The sequence below is a fragment of the Bufo bufo genome, chromosome 8 (genome assembly GCF_905171765.1).
Source record: "Bufo bufo chromosome 8, aBufBuf1.1, whole genome shotgun sequence".
Taxonomy (NCBI): domain Eukaryota; kingdom Metazoa; phylum Chordata; class Amphibia; order Anura; family Bufonidae; genus Bufo; species Bufo bufo.
In genome coordinates this window covers 127786580-127812147 of record NC_053396.1, presented here as the reverse complement: position 1 = coordinate 127812147, position 25568 = coordinate 127786580, and the positions used below count along the sequence as shown (strand labels likewise).

Genomic DNA, 25568 nt, shown 5'->3' with positions numbered 1-25568 from the left:
TCATGTGTGGTATATAGCCACTACAGCCAAGAACATGCTGCCATGGTTGAGCCAGAGAGACTAACCTTTTTATGGTTTTAACACCTTCCTGCGTTTTTAACACTGCATTTACTTGTACTTTAAAAGCGCAGAAATATTGCGCAGTGTTATTCAATAATTAGGGTACATTTCACATGCATGAAACTTGTATGCATTAAGCGTCATATGTAGGTATGTGCCTACTGGCAATCACGTTCTTTACCATATATCTAGTGACTGTAAAGCGTCTACGGAGCTGCATGCATTCTTACATATTCCTCATTAATGGGACTCTGTCACCACTTTCTAACCCCCCCTTTTAAAAGTATTGTTCTCTCCATGGCGCCCTTGTGATTACAAAGGTGTTGTTATAACATAAATTCGCCGTCTCGTTTTGATAAAAATACCTTTTATCTAACCTGTCAATCTTGTGGATAAGGTGCCCAGGGCGCTTCTGAAGGTCTGAAGCTGCCGCCCGCCGCCGCAGTTGGTGCCCAGCTCCTCCCCTGATCCTTTCAGCGCCGCCTGAATGTAAAGAAATCCGCCTCCGGCTCTCGCTCAGTGCCCCCTCCTCCTTTTCAAAGATCCCGCACGTGCGCACAGGCCTGTGCCTGATGCGCCCGTGCGGACATTTAGAATCAGCCTCATTGAGCGAAGTGCGCATGCGCGCACTTCGCTCAACCTCCTCATAAGACGAGCACTGCAGCCAGCCACTCAGAGCCTGCCAAGCGCTGTATGGAGCCGCAGGCTCTGAGTGGCTGGCTGCAGTGCTCGTCTTATGAGGAGGTTGAGCGAAGTGCGCGCATGCGCACTTCGCTCAATGAGGCTGATTCTAAATGTCCGCACGGGCGCATCAGGCACAGGCCTGTGCGCACGTGCGGGATCTTTGAAAAGGAGGAGGGGGCACTGAGCGAGAGCCGGAGGCGGATTTCTTTACATTCAGGCGGCGCTGAAAGGATCAGGGGAGGAGCTGGGCACCAACGGCGGCGGCGGGCGGCAGCTTCAGACCTTCAGAAACGCCCTGGGCACCTTATCCACAAGATTGACAGGTTAGATAAAAGGTATTTTTATCAAAACGAGACGGCGAATTTATGTTATAACAACACCTTTGTAATCACAAGGGCGCCATGGAGAGAACAATACTTTTAAAAGGGGGGGTTAGAAAGTGGTGACAGAGTCCCTTTAATGTGTGTTTGACATAAAAGTGAGAGCTTATCAAAGCAGGTGTGCCAAGCGTAGCGCTCCGACGCAGTCTCCACAGCGCCTTTCTTATACTCTGTGCATGTTAAAATGGTAGTGTGTCCGAAACGATGGAAACCCTGGATCCGTCAAGTGATTGACACAAATGCCGGATCCCTCCATAACGGAATCTGTTCGGTTTCGGTCACTGAGCATGTTCCGCTATTTGCTAATTTTTTTTACATTTTTTTTATTAAGCATTAATCTTATCTCCTGTGGATAGGGGTAAGACCCCATTATAGGGAACCTGTCATCAACTTTATGCTGACCTCACTGATGTTACAGAAATGCTGATTTCAGCGGTCTGTCATTTATAAGTTAAAAATAAGTGCTTGCCGAGAACCAACATCACAATCATTGCAGACTGGGCCTGGAAAAGAGTCCCGGCCACCTGAGAAGAGTCCTGGTTATCCATGGATTCCTGCTCTCCTGCCCACCTGCTGATGGCTGACAGTCTTCTACCTAGTTTTCTCCCCTTCTCTCTAAGAGAGAACTGCCAATCATCAGCAGACGGGTGAGAGAGCAGGAGATTATGAATAACCAGGACTCTTCTCAGGTAGATTTGACTCTTTTCCAGGCCTGGGCTGCAATGATTATGATGTTGGTTCTCGGCAACCACTTACTTTTAGCTGATGAGTGACACAGCGCTGAAATCAGCATTTCTGTCACTATTATATGCTGCCCTCAGAGAGGTCAGCATAAAGTTGATGACAGGTTCCCTTTAAGGACGTTTCTTCTCTGAGTAAGGCCCCTTTCACACTAGCGAGTTTTCTACGCGAGTGCAATGCGTGAAATGAACGCATAGCACCCACACTGAATTTTGACCTATTCATTTCACAGGGTCTATGTTAATGAGCATTTATTATTATTTTTTTCACGCACCATTTCTGTGTTGGGTGAGAATCGCAGCCTGTTCTATATTCAGCGTTTTTCACGCAGCCCCATAGAAGCAAATGGGGCTTCTGTGAAAAACTCATTGCATCCAGATGTAATCTGGGTGCAATGCGTTTTTCACTGATGGTTGCTAGGAGATGTAGTTTGTTAATCTCAAGTGTTTTTTTTTTTGTTTTTTTTTCACGAGCGTGAAAAACGCATCAAAACTGATTACACCTGCGAAGAAAATACTGAAACACCGAACGAGACAAAACTGACTGAATTCTCTTACGAAATGGTACGAGTTTCACCGAACGCACCCTGACACAATCCGTATCGTTCGTGTGAAAGAGGCCTAAAGTGGTCTGCCAGATTTGGATGTCGTCCATGTATCCAAGGTTGTATCATTTTAAAAATGATCCAGTGAAAGCTGGCGCAGAGTGTGTCTCCTCTCTGAAGACACTTGACCTCTTGGCTCACATTTGTCATTGCCGCTCTTGGCCTGCCATTGAACTTATCCTTGGTTCTTATCAGATGCCAATTATCTGTCACCACTTGGCCTTCATCATGTGCCCACCAAATGTTCACTTCCCACCCCTGGTTTTGAAGACGTGATTGCGCTGTTATACAGTATGCGTGGATAGGTTCATCCTGTAGGAAGATAGGATCATGTGCAGTACATACGATGAGCTGGAGCGTCCATTGACTGAGGTCTAAAGAGTAGACATCATCACCAGGTTTGAATGAAGGAACTTTAATCTGTTCAAATAGCCTTCAGTTGCAATTTTAGAGTGGAGTTTCCTCTCCGAGAAGTATGTTTTTTTTTTTTGTTTGTCTGAAAGTGACGGCGGACCTGTGGCCAGCCAAAAAATTTAAATACCATCTTTCCGCTATGATCGCCATTTTTCTTTCTAAAAATGGCTACATTCCCACCGCCATTCTTGCTGCGGTCTTTTGACACTTCATATGAAAATTTGGTCATTGATGTGCTAAGATACCACATGATATTTTTCGCCTATCTTCACACATCAGGACCAGCATCTTATTGTCAGCAGTAATGTCTTGGATATGTCTAGAGATATTACGAGCTCTTGTGATTGAAGCTGCTCTGACACAATCCTCTTTTACAGGATAGTGTCCGAGCAGGGAATTTTGCGCCCAGTGGGACCACCCAGTTGGGAAAATGGCATATAAATGGCCTAATTTGAATATTCGTCACCATAATGGCAGAACCAGGGAAACAAAAGTAATACTTTTGGGTGGTGGCTGGTCCTCTTTGAAGAGGTGCTCTCGGCTCTCCTAACGTGTATTTTCCATGAGATAACCATTCAAAGGGTACATGCACACAGCAATGTAGTTTATGCGGATTTACCTGCGGTATTGCATCGGTTGAAATTTGCACTGAAAACACATAAAATGGTTGACATGCTGAGGATTTCAGAATCCACCCCTCAGGTCAGTTTCTGCACCGTGTAGATGAGATTTAAAAAATCTCATCTATTTATTTCCGCACGTAATTTGACCCTGCGCATTTATCCTAAAACATCTTTTCTTTGAACGCTGTTATTCTATTATTCCTACTTGAAATTTATGAAGAAATTGACTACTCTTTGTTGCCGCTCCCCGTATTTAAAGAGGTTCTCTGGGAATTAAGAAAATGAAAATACTTAAATATTACTTTGTTATAACTATATTACCACATACCTTTTATTAATATTAATGGCTCGTTTTGTCAGGGGAGCAGTCATTAGGAAAAATAAAATGGCCGTCATCCTACAGGTCCACACAAAACCTGTCCTAATTACACAGGAGGACAAGTTAAAGAGCTGCGCCATTTTCCTCTTACTTGTCAGGGATTATGATCCTGAATACAGTTTAATATGATCTTTAGATGAATCTTTGTAGGAATGGAGTTTATTAGGAGACATGAAGTATAGAAAGGATAGTGGGGCAGTAGATAATGAGGAGCAGCACTTGTATGCAGTCTCCATTGCCACAGCCTCACATTACCTGTCCTGTCCATCCTCTCTGTACTTCATATCTCCTCATGAACTCCATTCCTACAGAGATTCAGCTGAAGATCCTATCTGTATTCAGGATCATAATCCCTGACAAGTAGATCAGAGAGGAGGATAAGGCAGCTCTTTATCTCAGTGTCATAAAGTAACTTGTCCCCATGTGTGATTAGGACAGGTTTTGTGTGTGCTATTAGAACGGCGCCCATTTTATTTCTCCTAATGATTGCTCCCTAGATAAAATTAATCATTATAGCTAATGAAAGGTATTTGGGAATATATTTATACTAAAGTAATATTTAAAGGGACACTGACAGGACCAATTAGCATATTTAGGCATATATATGTCAGTACAGGTCTTATAAAGTCTATTAAAATCATCTAAGTATCCCCTCTGTCCACCTTATAAATACCGAAATATTAAGTTTTATAACCTGCTTGTCCGGTCACCAATCTGCCCAAGGGGCGGCGTTTCATCTGAAAATGCGCCCAGCCAGCCGCTCCCAACTGCCGTCCGAAGCCCCGCCCAGCTCATCAATATTCACTTCGCTGGGCGGCGGCTACAACTCTCCCGACTCAAGATTCTGCGCACAGCCCATTCGATCCTCTGGGCACGTCCTCCGTCCAATCTTCAGCGCATGCGCCCGGCCGGGGTCACATCGCGCCTGCGTACAGAGCGCTGCAGCCCCTGCTTTATGCGCATGCGCCGGGCACTTGAGTCGGGAGAGTTGTAGCCGCCGCCCAGCGAAGTGAATATTGATGAGCTGGGCGGGGCTTCAGACGGCAGTTGGGAGCGGCTGGCTGGGCGGGGAGCGGCTGGCTGGGCGCATTTTCAGATGAAACGCCGCCCCTTGGGCAGATTGGTGACCGGACAAGCAGGTTATAAAACTTAATATTTCGGTATTTATAAGGTGGACAGGGGGGATACTTAGATGATTTTAATAGACTTTATAAGACCTGTACTGACATATATATGCCTAAATATGCTAATTGGGCCTGTCAGTGTCCCTTTAAGTATTTTCATTTTCTTAATTCCCGGAGAACCCTTTTAAAGGGGTTGTCCGGGTTCAGAGCTGAACCCGGACATGCCTCCATTTTCACCCAGGCAGCCCCCCTGACTTGAGTATTGGAGCAGTTCATGCTACGATGCTTTCCTTTGCCCTGCTGATCGCATCTGTTGCTCCGCAAAAAAAAATATAACCTGTTCTATTCTTGTCCGCGTTTTGCTGACAAGAATAGGCAGTTATATTAATGGCTGTTCGTGCCGTTCCTCAAATTGCGGAATGCACACGGACGCCATCCGTGTTTTGCGGATCTGTGGTTTGCCGACCGCAGTCGTGTGCATGTAGCCTAAACAAAAGAGCCTGTGCCCTGCGCGATCTAGCGCAGGGCAAGGGAGCTCATTGGAGCATGAGATGCTCCGATGCCAACATCAGGGGTGCTGCCTGGATGAAAATATGGGTATGTCCGGGTTCAGCTCTAAACCTGGACAACCCCTTTAAGTGGCATGTCTTTACACAGTCTGACTCGGACAGCACTGATTGGACGGTATCGGAGTATGTAGGGACACACCTCCAACTGATAACACAGGTGGTCAGTTTATTTGAAAGTCTAGGAGGAACGGCACAATGCAATTCTAAGAATAGATGCTTCTGAATGCAAGTATTTACTAAAAATGACATCGTAAGTGAAAGCCTAATACAGAAAATAGATTGCCTAACTCACAGCATTAGGCCTCATGCACACGACAGTATTTTTTCACGGTCTGCAAAACGGGTTCCGTTGTTCCGTTTCCGTTTTTTTTTTCCGTGTGTCTTCCTTGATTTTTGGAGGATCACCAGACATGAAAAGTGAAAAAAATAAATAAATCTAAGTCAAGTTTGCCTTGAAAATGATTGGAAAAAACGGACACGGATCACGGACGCGGATGACAATCTTGTGTGCCTCTGTGTTTTTTCACGGACCCATTGGGTCTGCGAACCGTTGTCCGTGAAAAAAATAGGACAGGTCCTATTTTTTTCACGGACTGGAAACACGGATCACAGACGTGGATGACAAACGGTGCATTTTCAGAGTTTTCAACAGACCCATTGAAAGTCAATGGGTCCGCAGAAAATCACGGAAAATGGAACAACGGACACGGAACCCAACAACGGTTGTGTGCATGAGGCCTTAGAGACAGGGTGCATTCCAATTTAAAAAGGAGGTTGGTTTTCTGTGGTGATGCCTCCTACAATGGCGGTATTATTTTTCTTGGTTACTCAATGATAGACGCTTGTACGACTGGTTTAGCACGCTGTATGTCTTTCTCATACCAGTGCAAAGATGGACATCCTGAGGCTCTCCAGCTTTTGCAAAACTACAACTCCCAGCATGCCCAGACTGCCTACAGCTATCCGCCTACAGCAAGGCATGGTGGGAGTTGTAGTTTTAAAACAGCTGGAGAGCCACAGGTTGACCATCCCTGTACTAGTGAATACACATCTCAATATAGTGACTGCCAAGCTATGCCCCTTGTACAGTGCGTGAGGGAGACGGGAAGCTGGTGCAGCACGTGGTTCACATCTTGAGCACCAGTTTTCTTTGCAACGCTCCTGCACCGTTCCCTGTCCTACAAGCAGTTATAGTGTTTATTGGGGGATTACAAGTTGTGTAGGAACCTGCTGCGCTGCATTGGTCACAGATCCATGCCCCACAGCCAAGGAGGTCAGTGTCACCCGATAGAGCTGTTTGCTTTGTAATACTGAAGTGTTTGCTGAGTTTTTTTCAGGACTGATTGACCTGACAGTGTAAATAGTGCTAATCGTCCATTCAGATCCTCTCATAGTTAATATTGAACTAAACTTCTGCAATCGGTCTATAAATGTCTGAAATCCGTGTTTTTGTTTTTTAATGCAGATTCCCAAAAAAGTAAGAAGATTATCCAGAGCAGACAGTCCTGTAAGTAAAACGCATGTTTGGGTCGTACCATTCTATTCTTTTGGTTACACAAGGCAGGTTTCATAAGTCATTATGGGAGGAGGTTGCTTTCTTGAGCAAATTGCTTTAAGATGTCACGCCAGAGAAATATGTCTTGCTTTGAAATGACATGGGACAAAGCAGGATTTTCTAGCATTTGCCTTTGGCGTTACCTAGGGTCCATCCCACATGAGAGGACCTGTATGTGTGTGCCTTTCATACTTCATGTGAGTAAAAGGTTAACTATAGGAGGCATATTACGCTGTCTGTAGGAGATACATTGGCCCAGCTTCTCCTGTAAAGTCTAAGCAATGAGCACTTTGCTGTCTGTTCTGCTCTTGATATAATGCCAGGTGCCTGCCGACTCTGGTTAATGGAAGCAAACCCTGCAAAATCTATTAGAAAGTGTCTCAAGCTTTTAAGCTGGCCTTTATATCTGGATATCAAAGTAGCAGTAGTTTCTGGGTGGAGGCAACTATTAATAAATGTACCTAGATTTCTTTTTTAAAAAAAAGTACATGTGAAGCACTATTAAAGGGAACCTGTCACATTGAATGTCTGTGGGCAACATGTTATAGAGCAGGAGGAGCTGAGCAGATTGACGTATGGTCTATGAAAAAATAGTCCGTATAGGTCCTTTTACATGGACCAATATACAGGCAATTATTGGGAATGCAATAAACGTTTCTGGTAATTGCCAATGGTTGGAAGAGATGAGACCTGCATTTAAATGCAGCAATCTCCTCCAATGCACGGGGACAAGCAATCTCTAGAGTGATTGCTTGTCCCCATAGAAAAGCATTGTTCCTGGGCAGCAGAAGTGCTGCCCAGAGATGATGATTTCAGGTGCCACCTAAAAGACATGATCACTCCATCAATAAGTGTTTGCTCGTTCATCTAGGGATTTCCGGCACCTTTACAGAAGCCGTTTATGCAAACGCTGCTCCCCAATAATTGGCCTGATTATCCGTCTGTGTACTGTAAAAGAACCTTAACACTTGTCATTTTTCTTAAGGTCCCTTTTACACGGGACGATATTACAGCAGATAGCTTGGAAGGATGCGTTCCTTCCCGACAACCTGCTGCTCTCTGGTGGAGGAGACCGCTGCATTTCCAGTGTATTAGTAGGTGTGATCGCTAATGCCATCGCTCTTCCCCATAAGGACTCCTTGTTTGCTGACAGGAGACTGTGTTTACACAGCACAATTTGCTGTCAGTAAACGATTGTCTGTGTGCACGCAAAAACGATCAGATTACACGATGAACAAGCGTTTTGCTCATTCTTGCGGTACATTTACAACTCCCGATCATTACTATGAACGCTTGTTAGCGAAAATCTGTGATTCTCGGCCGGTGTAAAGGGCCCTTTACATTTTAGGCTGTGACTACACCTAGACTTTTTGTAGCACTTTTTCAAGTGTCTGCTGCAGTGCACACGATTGCATACAAGTCAATTTATGGCTTCAGACTACAACTCTAGCTCGTAGTTAAAATTCGTAGTGCTCGAAAAAGTCTAGGCGTATCCCTAGCCTTAATCTCTGCCCATTCTGGGAGTCCAGTGGCTGGTTCTGCTTCCCTTATCACTGATAAGACCGCCCACTGGACTCCTAACCCCAGAAGGAGCAGAGATCTAAGCGAATAAAATACTAGTTATACTGAACGGTATATCAACGTGTTCAGCTCCTCCTGCTCTGTAATATGCTACTGGCAGGTCAGACACCATGGTCAATGTGACAGCTCCCCTGTAAGGTATATCTACACCGAAATTGCTAAACTAGTAAGCTGTGTTTCTTCCCCCCCCCCTCTCTTCAGGACGTAGCAATTATAAAAGTAAGACAGATGCAGTACATTTACTATCAGATCAGGAACCTGAAAGTACCAAGAACGCAGTCCATGACCCATATATTATTGTGCCAAGGGCTGTCTTCACATCTTGCTTCCTATCGCATTTTTGTGACAATTTAGTGCAAAACCACTTCAGTTTCAGGAAAACTGAGGCATGTGATCACAGACTTATAGTATAAATGGGGTTGGCTTTTAATAAAATGAAGCGATACCTCACTGCTCCCCACCGCTCCCATTCTGACACCTCCTGGGTGCCCGCTGATCGCCACTTCCTGCTCCCCCATAACACACAGGAATTGACCACTCAGCAAGTCGGTGACTGTGGCGACCTGTCTCTGCCAGTGCTTTACTGAGCGATTTATTTCCCGTGAGTCGAGACAAAGGTGGGAGTCGGAGACAATCGGGCCCCTAGGAAGTGTCTGAATGAAAGTGCCAGGGGATCGCGAGGTGTTATCTATGACCTCTTAGACTGTAGTCACACATTGGTGGTGGTTGTGGTGCTTCATGCTTTTTAAAAGGAATTTTCTTCCTTGTGTGCAAAGCTTAATTCAAGTCCAACTCGGGTAAAACTGTCCTTTATCCCTCTCTGCCTTCTTGTGTCTTCTCCCAGTTTTGGCACACAAGGGAAGCAGGGTCGAACCTCAATGTGTGCCCATTGCATAAAGCTTATACTAATCCACATCTGTCCTTGCTGACTCTCGCATTTGTCGTTTTGTGTACACAGGACATGACACGGGTGTGCTGGGAGATGCTGTCATGTTTGCTTCATTTTAAGTGTTAATAGAAACGTCTTATCATTGTACTGGGATAACCAGCATAACCAGGACTGAGTTATATATACATGTAATGGCGCCCGTATGATCAGTTACTAAATGCCAAGTCTTAAAATCTTCGTCTTCCAGAGGATAAGCAGGGTCTGGCAGCAGCTTATCTTGTGAAATTTTGGATCTCAGTAATGCTGGTGGAAGCCCCACTGGTAGCGGCATTTTGTTAGGAAATGACTAGTGTATTAATTCCCTAATATTTCTGAAAATAATCACCGTTGTAATAAAGTGCGTCCAGTTCGCTGTCTGCTCACACCACCTAACACTGATCCAGAGATTAGATAAGCCACACTCAACCCTTTTCTTAGAAATCTTGCCAGCGCCACCTCTTCGAAGTGGCTCCCTACAAGTCAAAATCCAACTTTCCAACAAGCCTTGGGATTTGATAAGCGCCACCTCTTCGAAGTGGCTCCCTACAAGTCAAAATCCAACTTTCCAACAAGCCTTGGGATTTGACAAGCGAATATAGCCAAGCCAGATATCCATCCGTAGACACCTGTTTCGGGGTTCTTGCCCCTCATCAGTACGGAGTAGGATTCTGTCTGGCAGTATGAGATGGTTCTCTTCGTTGGGAGATACCTCTTTGCATATTTCCCATTGAGCATTTCTAATACGATTTCATACCATGGAGGATGTCCAGTAAGTGTCCAGACAGGACTGGTCTCTTTAAGGAGATTCAGCATCCTACCTAAGCTTAGAAATCTTTTATATCCAGCCCAATGGTGGTGATCCGGCCTGCTCCATTAATAGAGATGAATTCCAGGACCGTGTGCAGTCTATGCTCTATATGCTGTGCAGAAACCTCTCTAGTCTCCTTGAGGTTTGTGGTTTAGACATATCTGTTATGTAACATGACTTGTCTGGTGCTGCTGTGGCCTACAGGGGTTTCAGCTAAAGTGTCTTTTCAGGTAGGTTCTGGTTGTTCAGCCGTTGCGGTCAAATAGCGTCTTCTTGACGTGCTTTGTGCAAAATCATACCAAAACCCACGTAAAGTGTGAACTCAACCAGAGTCATGCCCGCAAGCATATTTGGTCCTCCGAACAATGCGTTTCAGTAGGCACAGCCATACCACTCTATCAACATGTGGTATGTGCAGATTTTTTTTATGTTGAGTCCTGTATACTGAAGGATGTGACGTGTAGACCATAACAGTCTGGTGGGTTTAAGGTGAATTTAGATGGGCAGATTATTGGGATTGAACGTTCCTGCGAACCTTCTTAACCAAGGTGAAGGTGCAGCCGATCACCTGATGAACGAGCAAAATGTTCATCCTGTGATCCTGTTGTTCATGCAGGCATCTAAATTATCATTTCTGGGCAACAGGTTGTGCCATATAAATGGAGATCTCTGGCCCAGAAACAATGCAGCTGTATGAGGACGAGTGATCTCAATAGCTCATTCTCATAATGTGGAGGTGATCACTGTAAATGCAGCGCTTCACCCCTACTGAACGAGCAGCCAACTATCGGAAGGAACGCTTCTTCCCGACTATCTGCTTCTCCTCAGTAGGTGTAAATGTGCATTTACACAGGCCGAGGAGTAGCCGATTATCGGGAAGAAGCGTTCCTTCCGACAGTCAGCTGCTCGTTAAGTTGAGGTGACCACTACATTTACATGCAGCGATCACTCCACAGTATGAGAGCAAGCGATTGCTACTACAGTCGCTTGTCCTCATACAGCTGCATTGTTCCTGGGCAGCAGATCTCTGTTTTAGACTTCATGATCTGCTGCCCAGAAACGATCATTTTAAGTGCCTTCACGAACAACAGATTCACCTGATGAACAAGCGAAACACCTATTCAATAAGTGATCGGCGCCTTTACGCTGGCAGATTGTTGGGAACGGGCGTTTGTAGGTACATTCGCCCCTGATCATCTGCCCGACTATGGGGCGGTGTAAACCTAACTCACTTCATATGCTCTTGGTGTACCCTCCAAATATATCCGTTACCCCCCCCCCCCCCCCCCCCCCCCTCCTTGTAGCAGACACCTTGGCAGTATTTATCAGCATACCTTGTTTTATCACTGCAGGAAAACACTGCTTGCTGTACAGAGAGGCGCAGTAAAAAAAACAATCTCATAGTTCCTTCAAGGCTAAAGTAGAACATGGGGCTGCCAGCAGATCTTAGGTATTTTCTTTCTGGTAATTCCGGGTGTACCGTCTTGTGGCTTAGACTATGTTGGCGATGCTTACCAATCGTCTGGAAAGAGTCAGAACGTGTTTACATGACACGGGGTGGAAATACATCTGCTGTCCTGTTTAGGATTAGTGCACATGCCAGAACGCCCATTAACTCCTTTCTTTCCTGCTGGAAGGAGCAAACATATGTTTCACAGCTCGGTAATCGTGCGGCTCATACGCTCTCTCTATAAATAAAAGCCTCCAGGAATAGATGTGATCTTTAGACCCTTTTAGTTTCAAAATTATTATTATTTTTTGTTTTTATTTAAAAGTAGAATTTAACACAAAATGACTAAATCCCAGTGTGGACAGATGAGTCATGAGAACACAACGCCCAGCGGGTTAAATTTTTTATTTTATTTTTTTCTGATTTTGCCCCATGTTTTGCAATAAGAATAAATATTTAGCTTCCTGAATGTTAAGCTTTTTTTTTTTTTTGTTGCTAAGATCTCTTCCCGTCATACATTCCTGGTTACGTCCTTCTGCCTCCTCCACGTTCAGAGTCCAAATGAGCTATGAGGCTGAGCACTCCCAGATCTGGAGCGGAGGAGGGCGACTGCTCCTGCCAGCTTCCATTCATTGACTGACAGCCTGGTTATGTTGGCATCCTGCACACTGTCGTTTAATGGGCGCAGAGGTTTCACTTTCAGTTGTACTAACGTCTCCTCTCTCTTCTCTTCTGCTTTCTGGCGGGCTGCACAGATCTCACAAGTCTTGGCTCCAAAAGACTAAACTCACAGTAGTTTTGCCGCAAAGTGATAAGTAATGCTTGCCTTCTTGCACTGCTGCCTTCGGTAAACACCTTCTGCCGCTGCTTTATAAGTTTTCCTTAAGAACCCAAAGAATATTGAGGCGAGCACAGAGCCCAAATAGTCATACCAGTGCCATGAAGCTTAAGGCAGAAGTGAGCACTGTTGTATTGCTGCCTGTCTACCTTTTAATGTTTGTGTACAGCGCACTCACGTTTTTACCGTGGTATTTTCTCACGAATGCAAAGAAGAGAAAGGCTATGGCCAAAAGGATAAAAGCAAAGTCCGTTTCGGAGAAAATTGGGAGCCCCTACAGGGCCATTAGCCACTTTGATTCACTGGCCACCATAGACATTCCCGGAGCCGACACATTGGACAAACTGTTTCAACATGCAGTGGCAAAGTTTGGCAATAAAGACTGTCTCGGTATAAGGGAGGTCCTGAGCGAGGAAAATGAGAAGCAACCGAACGGCAAAGTTTTTAAGAAGGTAAGGTCCCTTCTAGAGAGGAGCATTTATGGTATGCAAGTCTTCAGTAAATTTTGAGATGACACCTTGGCTTCCGTACAGGCTAATCGGCTCTTCCATCCCTAAAGATTTTCAAATCTGTTTGCAAACCAGGAATCACAAAGATTACAATTTAGGTACAGTCTGCAGGTCAATATCACAATTACATGAGGCATGCTGCTGAGTTTTTGTGCCAATTTCTTGCCAAAAATCAGCAACAAACTTCAGTGCAATACAGGTGATAGTGTGAAAAGCATGCAGATATCGGGGTAGGTGTCATCCTCAGCTTGTTAATGGGTTCCAGTGATCAGTTTTCAAGAAGAGAAAACTACAAAATGCATTTACTGCAAAAAATAAATAAATAAAAACTGAAAAACAAAACCTAATAATAATAATTTATATTATTATTATTATTATTATTAATAATATTATTCAGATTGCTGGTTTTATGACTTCCTAGACCCAGACCCATTCACCCCAAGTCCCGTGTGCATGCCATTCCACCGCTCAATTTACTGCTGTGGGTCAGATTATGCCACACTTTGTTAGAGAAACACAGTCCTATAAAACTATATGTACCTGAAAAGAATATTTATGTCCATGCAAATAAGAAGTACTTGCCTGTCTACAAATGTTGTTATAATTATTTATTTATTTATTTTTGTCAGTTAATTTTAGGGGAATATCGGTGGTTAAGTTATGAAGAAGTTAACACAAGGGTCAACCATTTTGGAAGTGGGTTGGCTGCACTAGGCCTGAAACCGAAGAGCACAGTTGCCATTTTCTGTGAGACCAGGGCGGAGTGGATGATTACGGCACAAACCTGCTTCAAGTACAACTTTCCTTGTAAGTAGTGGTCGCTAAGAAGGTGAAGCCAGTCATTGGCTGCTGTGGTCATGGGAAGTTACCACTACAGCCAGGTAAACAAAGCCCGCCCCGCGGCTCGAACTGGGTGGCGCTGCTGTATTTTTACTTCAGTGTTGCCTAGTTTTGTTGCTGAAACAGAACCTACCCTGTAGTGTGACACTGTCCAGTCACTAAGACTGTGTAGGTGTCCCCCCAAAAAAAAGAAAATTGGCTTGTACCTCACGTTTATTATTATTTTTTGCCTTCCTCTGGATCAACTTGCAGGATGACAGGCCGAACTGGGTGGACAAATGTCTTTTTTCGGCCTTGTATACTATGTAAGTAAAGTAGACTCTACTGAAAAAAAAAAGGACTACATTTAATTACTATTAAATATATAGTTACATCTGGAGGTGTTTTCCCCCCTTAAAAACGCCAAAAACAAAGACAGATTACTAAAAAAAGGCCACAAAAAAACCTTTGTGAAACCACCTTAAAGGGTTCTCCAAGCCAAGCTGTCCTAGAATGTGAGCTCTCAGAGCTGCTTAGGGGAGGTGTAAGGCCTCACTACACTAAATGGCAATGATGTGATCCTGTTTGTGATATGCCATCATGGCTGAGCAGCCAGACAGGAGCACTCACCAATGTATAGTATATTCAAGTGTGTGTGTACTGAGGCCTTCTCTCCCCCCAGACAGTTCTGTAAGTGGAGGCAACCAGTCCTGCTGACATTCTAGGACAGATCGCTGGGGGCCATTTAAAATCTTCTCTAGAGTATCCCTTTAATGCTGTATTCAAATATGTGCTTAAGTTCCTGCGTAAAGCTGCTCTGTGAGGTAATTTGCTGCGGTTGATGTGACTTCTCAAATTTCTCTCTTAGAGCAGACACCCGTTCTAGCAAGTTCCTCATTTTTCTGAAATGGAGAAGACGCTGTCCATTTTCACTTCCTTTTTAATGCATTATACATGCTCTATTTTGATCTAAAATGCTTCCTTAACCACCTCCCGTCCGCCCATAGAATATAAACGTCAGGGAGGTGGTTCTATATTTCTGAATGGATGTTCCTGAACGTCCATTCAGAAACTGCAGCTGCATGCTAATCGTGCAGCTGCAGATCGAGTTGCCCGCTGTCTGTGACAGCAGGGCAACCCTTAGAGAAAGCAGGGACAGTGCCCAGGTGTCCCTGCCTTCTAGATCGATGTATACACAGCGCTACGCGCTTCCTGTTCCGGCCTGGCGGTCATGTGACCGCCGGAGCCTGGTGAGTGCGGGAGATGTGAGGTCTTTTTAGAGACCTCGATCAGCCCTGCACTGAGGCTGTACAGCGCTGTATTGCGCTGTACAGCCTCTCTGGGGGGGTGTATTTCTCCTGTAACTGGGGCTACTATGTCAGCCCCAGTTACAGGAGAAATCAACAGTGAAAAAAAAAAAAGTGAAGTTAAATGTCCCCCAGAGGTCTAGTATGACCTTATGGGGGACAAAAAGTGTAAAATAAAAAAAATATCAAAAAAAAAAAGTTTCACATGTAAAAAAAAAAAAGAATTCCCCAAGTAAGGAATAAAAAAAAAAAAAAATGTTAAAAATAGAAAATAAAAATATATATATTTATTATTGCCGCATCCGTGCCGGTCGGCTCTATAAATATATCACATGATCGACCCAGTCCGATAAACACCATAAAAAAATTAATGAAAGAAAACTGTCAAAAAAAAGCCATTTTTGTCACCTTACAGCACAAAAAGTGCATGTCCCACAAAATGGTACCAATAAAAGTCACCTCATCCCGGAAAAAATTAGCCCCTACATAAGAAAATCGCTCAAAAAATAATAAAACTATAGCTCTCAGAACATGGACACATTAAAACATAATTTTTCTGTTTCAAAAATGCTATTTGCTAATTTAAATGCTAATTTAAATAATTAAAAAAAAGTATACATATTAGGTATCGCCACGTCCGTAATGATCTGCTTTATAAAAATGGCACTTGACCGAACCCCTCAGGTGAACGCTGTAAAAATAAATAAATAAAAACTGCTAAAACAACCAATTTTTGAGTCTCCTTGCCCCATAAAGTGTTATAATGAATGATCAAAAAAATCATATGTACCCAAAAATAGTACCAATAAAACTGGCACCTTATCCCCTAGTTTCCAAAATGGGGTCACTTCTTGGGAGTTTCTACTGTAAGGATGCATCAGGGGGGCTTCAAATTGGACATGGCATCTAAAAACCATGTGGCGCTGCTTTTCTTCTGCGCCCTGCCATGTGCCCATACAGCAGTTTGACCACATGTGGGGTGTTTCTGTAAACTGCAGAATCTGGGTAATAAATATTGAGTTTTGTTTGGCTGTTAACCATCGATGTGTTAAAGAAAAAATTGGATTAAAATGAGAAATCTGCCAAAAAAGTGAAATTGAAAAATTTGATATCCATTTTCCTTTAATTCTTGTGGAACGCCTAAAGGGTTAACAAAGTTTGTAAAATTGGTTTGAAGTAACTTGAAGGGTGTAGTTTCTACAATGGGGTCATTTATGGGGGTATCCACTATGTAGGCCCCACAAAGTGACTTCAGACCTGCGGTGGGTTTTGGCAATTTTCTTAAAAATTTTAAGAATTGCTTCTAAACTTCTAAGCCTTCTAACATCCTAAAAAAATAAAATGACATTTCCAAAATGATGCCAACATAAAGTAGACATATGGGGAATGTTAAGTAATAAATATTTTATGAGGTATTACTTTCTATTTTTAAAGCAGAGAAATAGACATTTTGAAAATTGCGAATTTTTCAAAATGTTTGGTAAATTTGGGATTTTTTCATAAATAAAGGTGAAATATATTGTCTCAAATTTATGACTAGCATGAAGTACAATGTGTCACGAGAAAACAATATTAGAATGGCTTGGATAAGTAAAAGCGTTCCAAAGTTATTACCACATAAAGTGAGATGTCAGATTTGCAAAATTAGGCCTGGTCAGGAAGGGGGCAAATGGCCCAGATGGGAAGTGGTTAAAGGGATATTTCTGTCACTGAATGTTAGGCTATATCATAAAATTTTGATTGGTCACTTCATTGACCGGATCAGCAGGGGTCCCAGAGGTCAGAACCCCACCAAAGTCTATGAACAGCAGCACAACAGCACCGCTCCATTCAAGCAATTAGGGCCGTGTTGCTGTTCCCTACATAGTGGGTGGACGAGCGCAGTGCTGTGCAGGGGGTGATGGAGGTCCCAGTAGTCAAGGCCCCAAAGAACCAGACATGATGGGATATCTCAGAGATATTCTTCACTTACTATGGTGAGAAAACTCCTTTTTTTAAATAAAATTTGTTTTTTCACTTCTGAAATATAACACCCACACACGACAAATTATGGAAAAATGATGACATTCTTAAACTATTAAGTTATTTTGTTATACAGAAGTTATTCAACCAGCCAGATGACAAAAGCTCCAAGAATTGTGTCACTTATTGAGAAAAGATCCTCAGAAAGATCAGCCTGAATCAGTCTACACAATAGATTAATCGGCTACAGTATACAATGTATACATATTAGATATTATATAGTCGATATTGAACCTCTAGCAGCTGTGTGCTTGGTCGTATAAAGCAGGGTTAGATGCATAAATATGGCAATGGATACTTTCAGCCTTTGTAAATGCGGAGGGGACGGCAGCGCCAGCCGAGTGAGGGACAGGTAAGTATTAACTAAACAATCTTGAACAGGTCCAAGAAGTGTTTGTATTTTTCATAATGCCCAGAGAACCCCTTTTAAGGCCTCTTTCACGCAAGTATGTTTTCTGTCGGGGTGCGATGCGTGAAGCAAGCACATGGCATCCAGACTGAATCCTGACCCATTGATTTCAATGGGTCTGTGCAAATGAGCGTTGTTTTTAACGTATCATTTCTGAGTTTATGCAGCTCTGGTTGCATAGAAATGAATGGATCTTATGTAAAAAACACATTGCATCCAGAAGCAATGCGTTTTTAACTGATGGTTGCTAGGAGATGTAGATTGTTCAGTTATTTTTTTCACACAAGTGAAAAACGCATCCAAAGCTGATTGCACCCGCGCAGAAGAAACACTGATCGCAATCGCAGACAAAACTGACTGCACTTGCGTGCAAAACAATCGTTTTTTTCCTGAACAGATCCTGACACAATCCGTATTGTTCGTGTGAATGAGGCCTAAGGCTCTGTTCACTTTTGCATGGGAGGGTATTCAGATTTGATGGAAAGAATAGTGCTGTGTGCTTGCCTCAAATAAAGGGGTTATCCGAGAGTATAAAGCCCCACCATACGCCGGGTGCCCACACTGAATATACTTACCTGGCTCCCTGCGCCACTCCTAGTCACCGCTAGGGATGAGCCTAGCGTCAACCGCGATGCTAGGGGCTGGGGCGGCGCGGGGAGCCAGGTAAGTATATTCAGTGGGGGGGGGGGGGGCTTTTTATACTCTGATAACCCCTTTAAGGATATGATATTTTGCCCCAATTTTTTTTTATGCTTTGTGGAACCATGTTGACTCACCTTATACAGCCATAATAATAATGCGTTCCTCTTCCTTTTTATTTAGTGGTCACGCTGTATGCCACACTTGGCGAGGATGCTATTGTCTATGGCCTGAATGAGTCTGGAGCGACACACCTCATTACCAGTTCTGAGCTGCTAGAAACTAAGCTGAAGGTGCGGGTTTCAGAACCTCTACTTGTCTTGTATGAAGCCGTCACTGAACCTCTATATACAGGGCTTGTGTAGTCTGGATCTTTATATTTCCTTTTGCATCCACAGGGTGTGCTGTCACAAATCGGCAACATCAAGCACATCATCCATGTTGGAAAGAAGAACATCAACAAATCTGAATATCCTGCAGACATAGAAGTTCATAGCATCGAACAAATAGAGGAGTTGGGTGCCAAGCCTGAGAATTGTAAGTGTGGCTGCATGGTGATACAGAAGGTGCTCTCGGGTTATAATGTAGGGGATGATCTGTGCTTGGAAGTTCCAATCTAGTATTAACACATGTCCTGCTCCACGTAGTGGCTGCCCGCCATAACTACGCTCTAAGGAGTAGCAGCACCCTTCTATAGTCGATGGGTAGACTTGTAGGGTGATGCAGGTTCAGTATGGGCCCCACTATCAAGAGCCTTGGTGACCAAGTCCAGACATGCTGGTCCTTCATCAGGCTGTATAAGTGAATCGATAGGGACGAGCTGTCACCACTGGAACCTGCTGATCTATATCGGTACACTAAATTAATACTGAAACTTTATTACACTTCCTGTGCTTGTTTCAGTCCATTTAATGTAGAAGAACCCTGGACCCCTCTATAAGATATGTTATTCATCAGTTTTTAATGTTGGGCAATGCATCATATGTAGGAAAATTACATTTGTCCTTTGACAGTATAAAAATCTTCCACAACCTACTATTTAGTCTTCATTTCATGTTGGGTGTGGTGGCATTAAGTAACTTCACATCTCTTTTAATAGTAGCAGTACCTAGTACTGAATAGAAGGCAGAACCCTGCACGTGTACCTGCCATGTATAATGTAGGTGCAGTTGTGTCTGTTCATAAACGTGCTGGGAGTTGGGATACCGTGAGAAACATGGCACATTACCTACTGTAAATACCTATTACCATCGATCTGCATACTGGACCAGCAAGTCGCATGTAAAGTCTGATAGGACATTTTTTTCGGAAGTGCAAGTCACATATTATGCCTAATAATTTTTTATATATGTTTTTTTTGCATGGTTAAACAGATAATTTTCTGTCATTTTTACTTTATAGTGAACAACCCTCCCAGCCGACCTATACCCAGCGACCTAGCGGTGGTGATGTATACCAGCGGTTCAACTGGCAGACCTAAAGGCGTGATGATGATACACAGCAATTTAATAGCTGGCATGGCTGGACAGTGTGAACGGATACCTGGACTTGGGTAGGTTTTCATGGATTGAGGCATCATTTGTGGTTAAGTATTAATGCGTATGTTCACTGGTGAGACACACATGTTGGAAGGCAAAAGCCTGTATTACACCTGACTATTTTTAGGCAGATCACCAACAAGCGTTCGTATGAATGTTTATTAGCCATCATCTTGCAGTGTAATACTGCTGCCGATTGCCCAATGAACGAGAATCGGACAATCCAAATCTTTTGACATGTTAAAAGATTATTGTTTGCAGGTATCAGATCTTGGTGTCTAATCACAATCTGCCGCCGGTAAACCACTGTACAGCATCAGCAATGGCATAGCGACTGCTCCTCCACGTGCTGCGGAGGAGACTGCATGTAATAGCAGCAGTCTCCTCCGCTAGCGAGCAGACGACTGCCATGAAGGAATGGTTTCCTTCCAACAATCGTCTGCCACATCGGGCTGTGTAATACGGCCTTTAGTTGGTGGGGGCATTAGATAAGAATCTCCCACTTAAATGACAAACTTTAAACCAGGTTATCTGAAAGCGTATTCCAGCTAGAGAAAAATTAGTTTATATGGAGTGGGAGGGTGCATGCTTGACTGTCGCTTCATGCAAACTCCTCCACAATGCAGTTAGAAGGAGGGGAGGTTGGGGACAGGATTTCCCCCTTCTAGCAATATGTGGTGGCTCTAGTGCTCACCCCAAACCCCCCACACACGCACAAATCAACATTTATCCCCTATCGATCGCAAGTATCTGAAGTGTATGGCCCGTTTTGATTGTCTATGCTTAGTGATAGTAAGGTTACCTGCAGCCTGATTTACAATCCCACCTATGACAAAAATGACATGCTCAGATTCGCTAAAATTGTTAAAATGATTGGGATATTACAAGGACTTGTATTTTATGTTTTGCAGGCCCAAAGACACCTATATTGGATACTTGCCTCTAGCACATGTACTAGAGATGACTGCAGAGATATCATGCCTTACCTATGGGTGTAGAATTGGTTACTCCTCTCCACTAACACTATCAGATCAGGCAAGTGCATATTTAAGCTGTGATTATTTCTCATTTAGATACAATTAGATGGAATGTCTGGATGTAAGTGCAGGTCTATTCTTGCCTTTTGGAAGTTCATAATGAACGAAGATGTTTTTGCTCCATCTCGGGAAAGACAGGTGGGGCTGAAGTGGCAATAATTATATGGATTCATTCTTGCTGTAATGTGTTTTTTTTTTCCTTTGGGGCTAGTTCACTGTGTATATACCATATACTATACTGCTATGTGCATGTACCCTTACTGTTTTTCCTTGCACAGGTGCTTCTAGCCACCTGGATGTGCAGGGAGCTGTGCTACAGTTCCCTTACACATTGGGTGTCTGGGTGCAGTGCTGAAGTAATCCCCTTTAACTTGTGCAGATTCTCAGCATGAAAGGATTAAGGGGCTTGTGCCAAAGTTGTAAGTTATCCCCTATCTACAGGACAGGGGATAAGTAGCTGATTGTTGCAGGAGTCTGACCGCTGGGACCCCGTTCCCCCGTTCTGATGGGGTAGCAGGTCGGTCGTACATGCACATTGCAGCTCCATTCATTCTTAATGGGAGTGTCAGCGATAGCCAAGCACTGTACTCCCTATCTCCGGTGCTCCTATAGAGAATGAGTATGCACAACCTACTGCTCGATCAGAACGGGACCCTCGTTCTCGTGATGGTTGGGCTTCCAGCAGTCGGGCCCCTAGTGATTACCCCCCCTATCTCAGGATAACTAGCTAATCTAAAAACTTGGCACAACCCCTTTAATAGAAGCTGTGTTACAAGTTCTTTCCAGCTTTGGACGGGTAATGTCGGCTCTTGCATGACTGTGTTTGCATTTTTTTTTTCCTCTGTCGTCAGTATTTTTGTGTTCTGCCCGTGATCTGTCATCATATTAAGCTTGTTTGAGTGTGCCGTGTAGGGGAAAGTTGACAAAAGTTTTCTGAACAACACGCTCAGTGCCTTGTCAGTCCTGAAGTGGATCATTGTTCTCCTACGTTGACCCAGACTTTGGCAATTGTCTCTGCTTTAGGGCACAATGCCAAATTTACCAACCGTAAAATCTTCTCATTGACTAGCACATTCAATAAAGACTGTCCTTGTTTCTTGTACGTAATGCCGACTGCTGTACGATTAGCTCCAAGAATGAGACGGTCTCTGCCAGCCCGAGACATAAATATTTGAAACTGGTAATCTAGCTGTGGGTATTTATCCCAGTGGCACGCATAAACTAGCAGAACATGGCTGGAGATTCCTGAGGGGCCGACTCTGTTACTATATTAATATCGTGGGTGTTATGGAAGTTTACTGCTAGCGATTACATGATTATGGTTTGTCTACTGCATGTTCTCATTAAAGGGGGTTTCCAGGCTTAATCCTTTTTTCTCTCTAGCTGCTGCTTATATGATAGAAGAGCAAATAAGTCTGTACCTACAATCCAGGTCTCCCTTTCCAAGTCGGCAAAGACTAAAGCTGACCATTCACATTCAATAGCGGTCAGTCGAATGATCGTTCATCTCTCTCTCTCCTGGCTTTCCCATATATGTTCGGCTTGGCTGAACGTGTGTGCTATGGGGAGAGAGGAGAATGCCACTGCCAGGCAGTTCTGGGGGCAGCTTCTCTCCCCAGAGAACAAAAGGATCAATCCTAGTCTCCCTCAACACTATCTGTCAAGGGAGAGTCGGAAGCGCCCCGCACACACATCCTTATATAATGTGTATAGCTTTACTTTACTGACAAATTAACGCTGCAGAGCCAAAATGAGCTCTGTGCATCCTTCCTGTTTTCGGACTAGTGACGTCATCACCTACAACTGATATGAGAAGAGCATGTTGGGAGGGCATGATCTGTGTCTTCCAAGCACTTTTCTATATGCAGGTCACTGGTTTGTGACCTCCGTTTAACATATATGAGGGACCGATGTTAAATGGATGCTGTACAGTAGCACCCGTCACTCATATGGTCCTATTGTAAAAAAAAAAAAAGTTAAGCTTTTCTTTTTGTATAGGATTTAATAAACTGGTGAAAATGGATTGCTCATACATACTGGTTTGTCTAAGGGTACTTTCACACTAGCGTTCTTTGATTCCGGCAAGCCATGTACAAACGGAAAGCTTTTTTTTTTTTCCGGATCAGTTTGACAGATCCAGTGAAATACTGGATCCGGTATTTAAATTTTTCAAAGTTCAAAAGCCCGGCACATGTGCAGACCGCAAAGTCGGATCCGGCGATGCGTCAATTTCCGGAACACTTGGTATCCGGCATTAATACATCTCTATGGAATGTATTAAGTGTGGTATTGTTCCGAGATTTTGTCCAGTCTAATACCGTACAAGGGACGAAACGGAAGACATCCTGATGCATACTGAACGGATTGCTTTCCATTCAGAATGCATTGGGACAAAACTGATGCATTTTTTCCTGTATTGAGACCCTTTACTGGGTTTCAATACTGGAAAAGAATAACACTAGTGTGAAAGTACCCTTACTGGTAAATAAAAATGTCCCATTAAACCTCGCTGTCGAACTTAAAATCAAACCTTGTATATACCATACTTGTGCTGCAGTAAGCATCTATCTTATGCAACTGTGGAATCCAATAAAAATAGATCAGTGGTTAATGGACCTTAGAGGATGCATGTTCAGATGCAGGATTTGATCAGGTTTTTTGGAGAGAAGGCATACAGGACAGGCTCTCCTCTTTTTGAATGCATTCCGGGCTTTGGTTTGAAACGCTACATCTAAAAAACCTTCCGAACCTACCCATGTACATGTATCCTACGGAGAAAACGGGCTTGATTAGCTTGGAACGTGCCTGCTAACCTTTCTGCCACAGAGGTGTTAAAGCCTGGTATGTCAGCCTATAAAAAGTATATGATCCGGCTGGAGGCAGAACACGAGAACTAGATGCTGTTCTAACAGCGGTGCTTGTCGTGTAATCACAGGGCTACACGTTAGCGCCTGCCCTTGATAAGATGTTAATGGACACTAGAAAATGTCAGCGTGTCTGTAATAAGCTGGAGCTTCTTCCTCGTTCCCCTCATGCTGGATTAGGCTATGCTTTTGGAACAGGCTGAAACTCAGCATGGTTGGTTCTTGAGTGACCTTTGGCCATTCTTAAGCAGCCAAAATTCCAGAGATTTCATTACTACAGTTGCCGACCTTAGATTTTTATATAATTTTCAACCTGTCTAATAAATATGATGGGTATGTAATTAAACACTGTGTTAAAGGGGCTGTACATCCAACACTGGAAGTCATGGCAGCGACCAGTATAAAAAAAAAAACTGGTTTAGTGTCCGGCTCCAACTTTAAAGCCGTAGCCTTCAGCTAACGTAAATCTGATTAGTGGTTAGCGAGTTGTACTGTCAGCCACTTGCAGATTTATGCCGTTTTAACTTCAGTGCCAGATGAGCGTCTCAGTATTGTTTGTGAGCTCTAGAAACAACCTGGACTACAGCAAAAATACGGTAGGCTTTGCACGTTTTAGACGCCGGTCTTAATAACCCCTTGCACTGGCGGTGGATCCGCCGAAGTTAGGTAGAGGCGCGGGCCTCTACATAACTTCGGCGTGTCCACCGCCAGTCTAAATGTAAGCCAGCTTCCATGTTGTCTTAAATTTAGACCGTTTTCTACGCCTAAAGATAAAGAAAATAATAAATGAGATGGGCCTGCAGACCCGTCCTCCTCCCCACCATGCCCCCTTTTTAGACCTGTCGTTAACCTTTGCTCTACAATCTGCCACAGATATATGCCAGAAAACTGGTGTATATCACTTGGTAAATGACCCCCTCAGTTTTGAATTCCATTACTCATCTCTCTTTTTTTTTTTGTCTTACAGTCCAGTAAAATTAAGAAGGGAAGCAAAGGTGACTGCTCTGAACTGAGGCCCACACTGATGGCTGCTGTGCCTGTAAGTATTATGTATATGCCAATGGAGTTGGGGAATATCTTATAGATTGTATTATTTACTGTGTAACAGATTTATAGCCTGTATTATACATAGTCCAGAGCTGTATTCACAATTCTGCTGGCTGTCATTGAAAACCGTCTCGCCTCTAACAGCTTACCTAGGCTCCCATGATGGAGAAGGACCGTTAAGTCTACTTTCACATTGGCGTTTTAGCTTTCCGTTTGTGAGATCCGTTCACAAGCGGTCCAAAACAGATCAGTTTGCATTCTAATGCATTCTGAATGGAAAAGGATCTGCTCAGAATGCATCAGTCTCCATTCCGTTTTGGTGTCTGTCTGATGAAACTGAGCCAAACGTTTTCACTGGCACAATAGAAAACTGATCCGTCCTCCATTGACTTTCAATGGTGTTCAAGACGGATCCGTCTTGGCTATTTTAAAGGTAATACAAACGGATCAGTTCTGAACGGATGCAGACTGTTGTATTATCTGAACGGATCCGTCCATGACGGATCCGCACAAAACGTGAATGTGAAAGTAGCCTAAGCTGGCTATATGCGTTCGAGGCCTGCAAAACGGTGTCTGCATATGTATAATATAGGCTGTAACTGAGGATATGTATGAGGTAAATATCATAAGATATTTCCA

The 25568-nt window shown here is 43.6% G+C and overlaps 1 protein-coding gene across 6 annotated transcripts in view; it reads left to right on the top strand.

Moving 5' to 3' along the window:
- The window catches only part of ACSL4 (acyl-CoA synthetase long chain family member 4), an 82395-nt gene that overhangs the window by 45763 nt on the left and 11064 nt on the right, over window positions 1-25568 (top strand). For 3 of the 6 annotated variants that reach the window (XM_040442504.1, XM_040442502.1, XM_040442503.1), the window contains exons 2-9: window positions 7044-7085; window positions 12951-13190; window positions 13877-14054; window positions 18627-18736; window positions 18842-18980; window positions 19845-19995; window positions 20893-21016; window positions 24850-24921. In XM_040442504.1, coding sequence (XP_040298438.1) covers window positions 12963-13190; window positions 13877-14054; window positions 18627-18736; window positions 18842-18980; window positions 19845-19995; window positions 20893-21016; window positions 24850-24921 — 1002 coding nt within the window. In that variant the 5' untranslated portion in view covers window positions 7044-7085; window positions 12951-12962. Of the gene's footprint in view, window positions 1-7043; window positions 7086-12655; window positions 13191-13876; window positions 14055-18626; window positions 18737-18841; window positions 18981-19844; window positions 19996-20892; window positions 21017-24849; window positions 24922-25568 lie in introns of all 6 variants that reach the window. The other 3 variants (XM_040442501.1, XM_040442500.1, XM_040442505.1) reach the window with 2 other exon arrangements.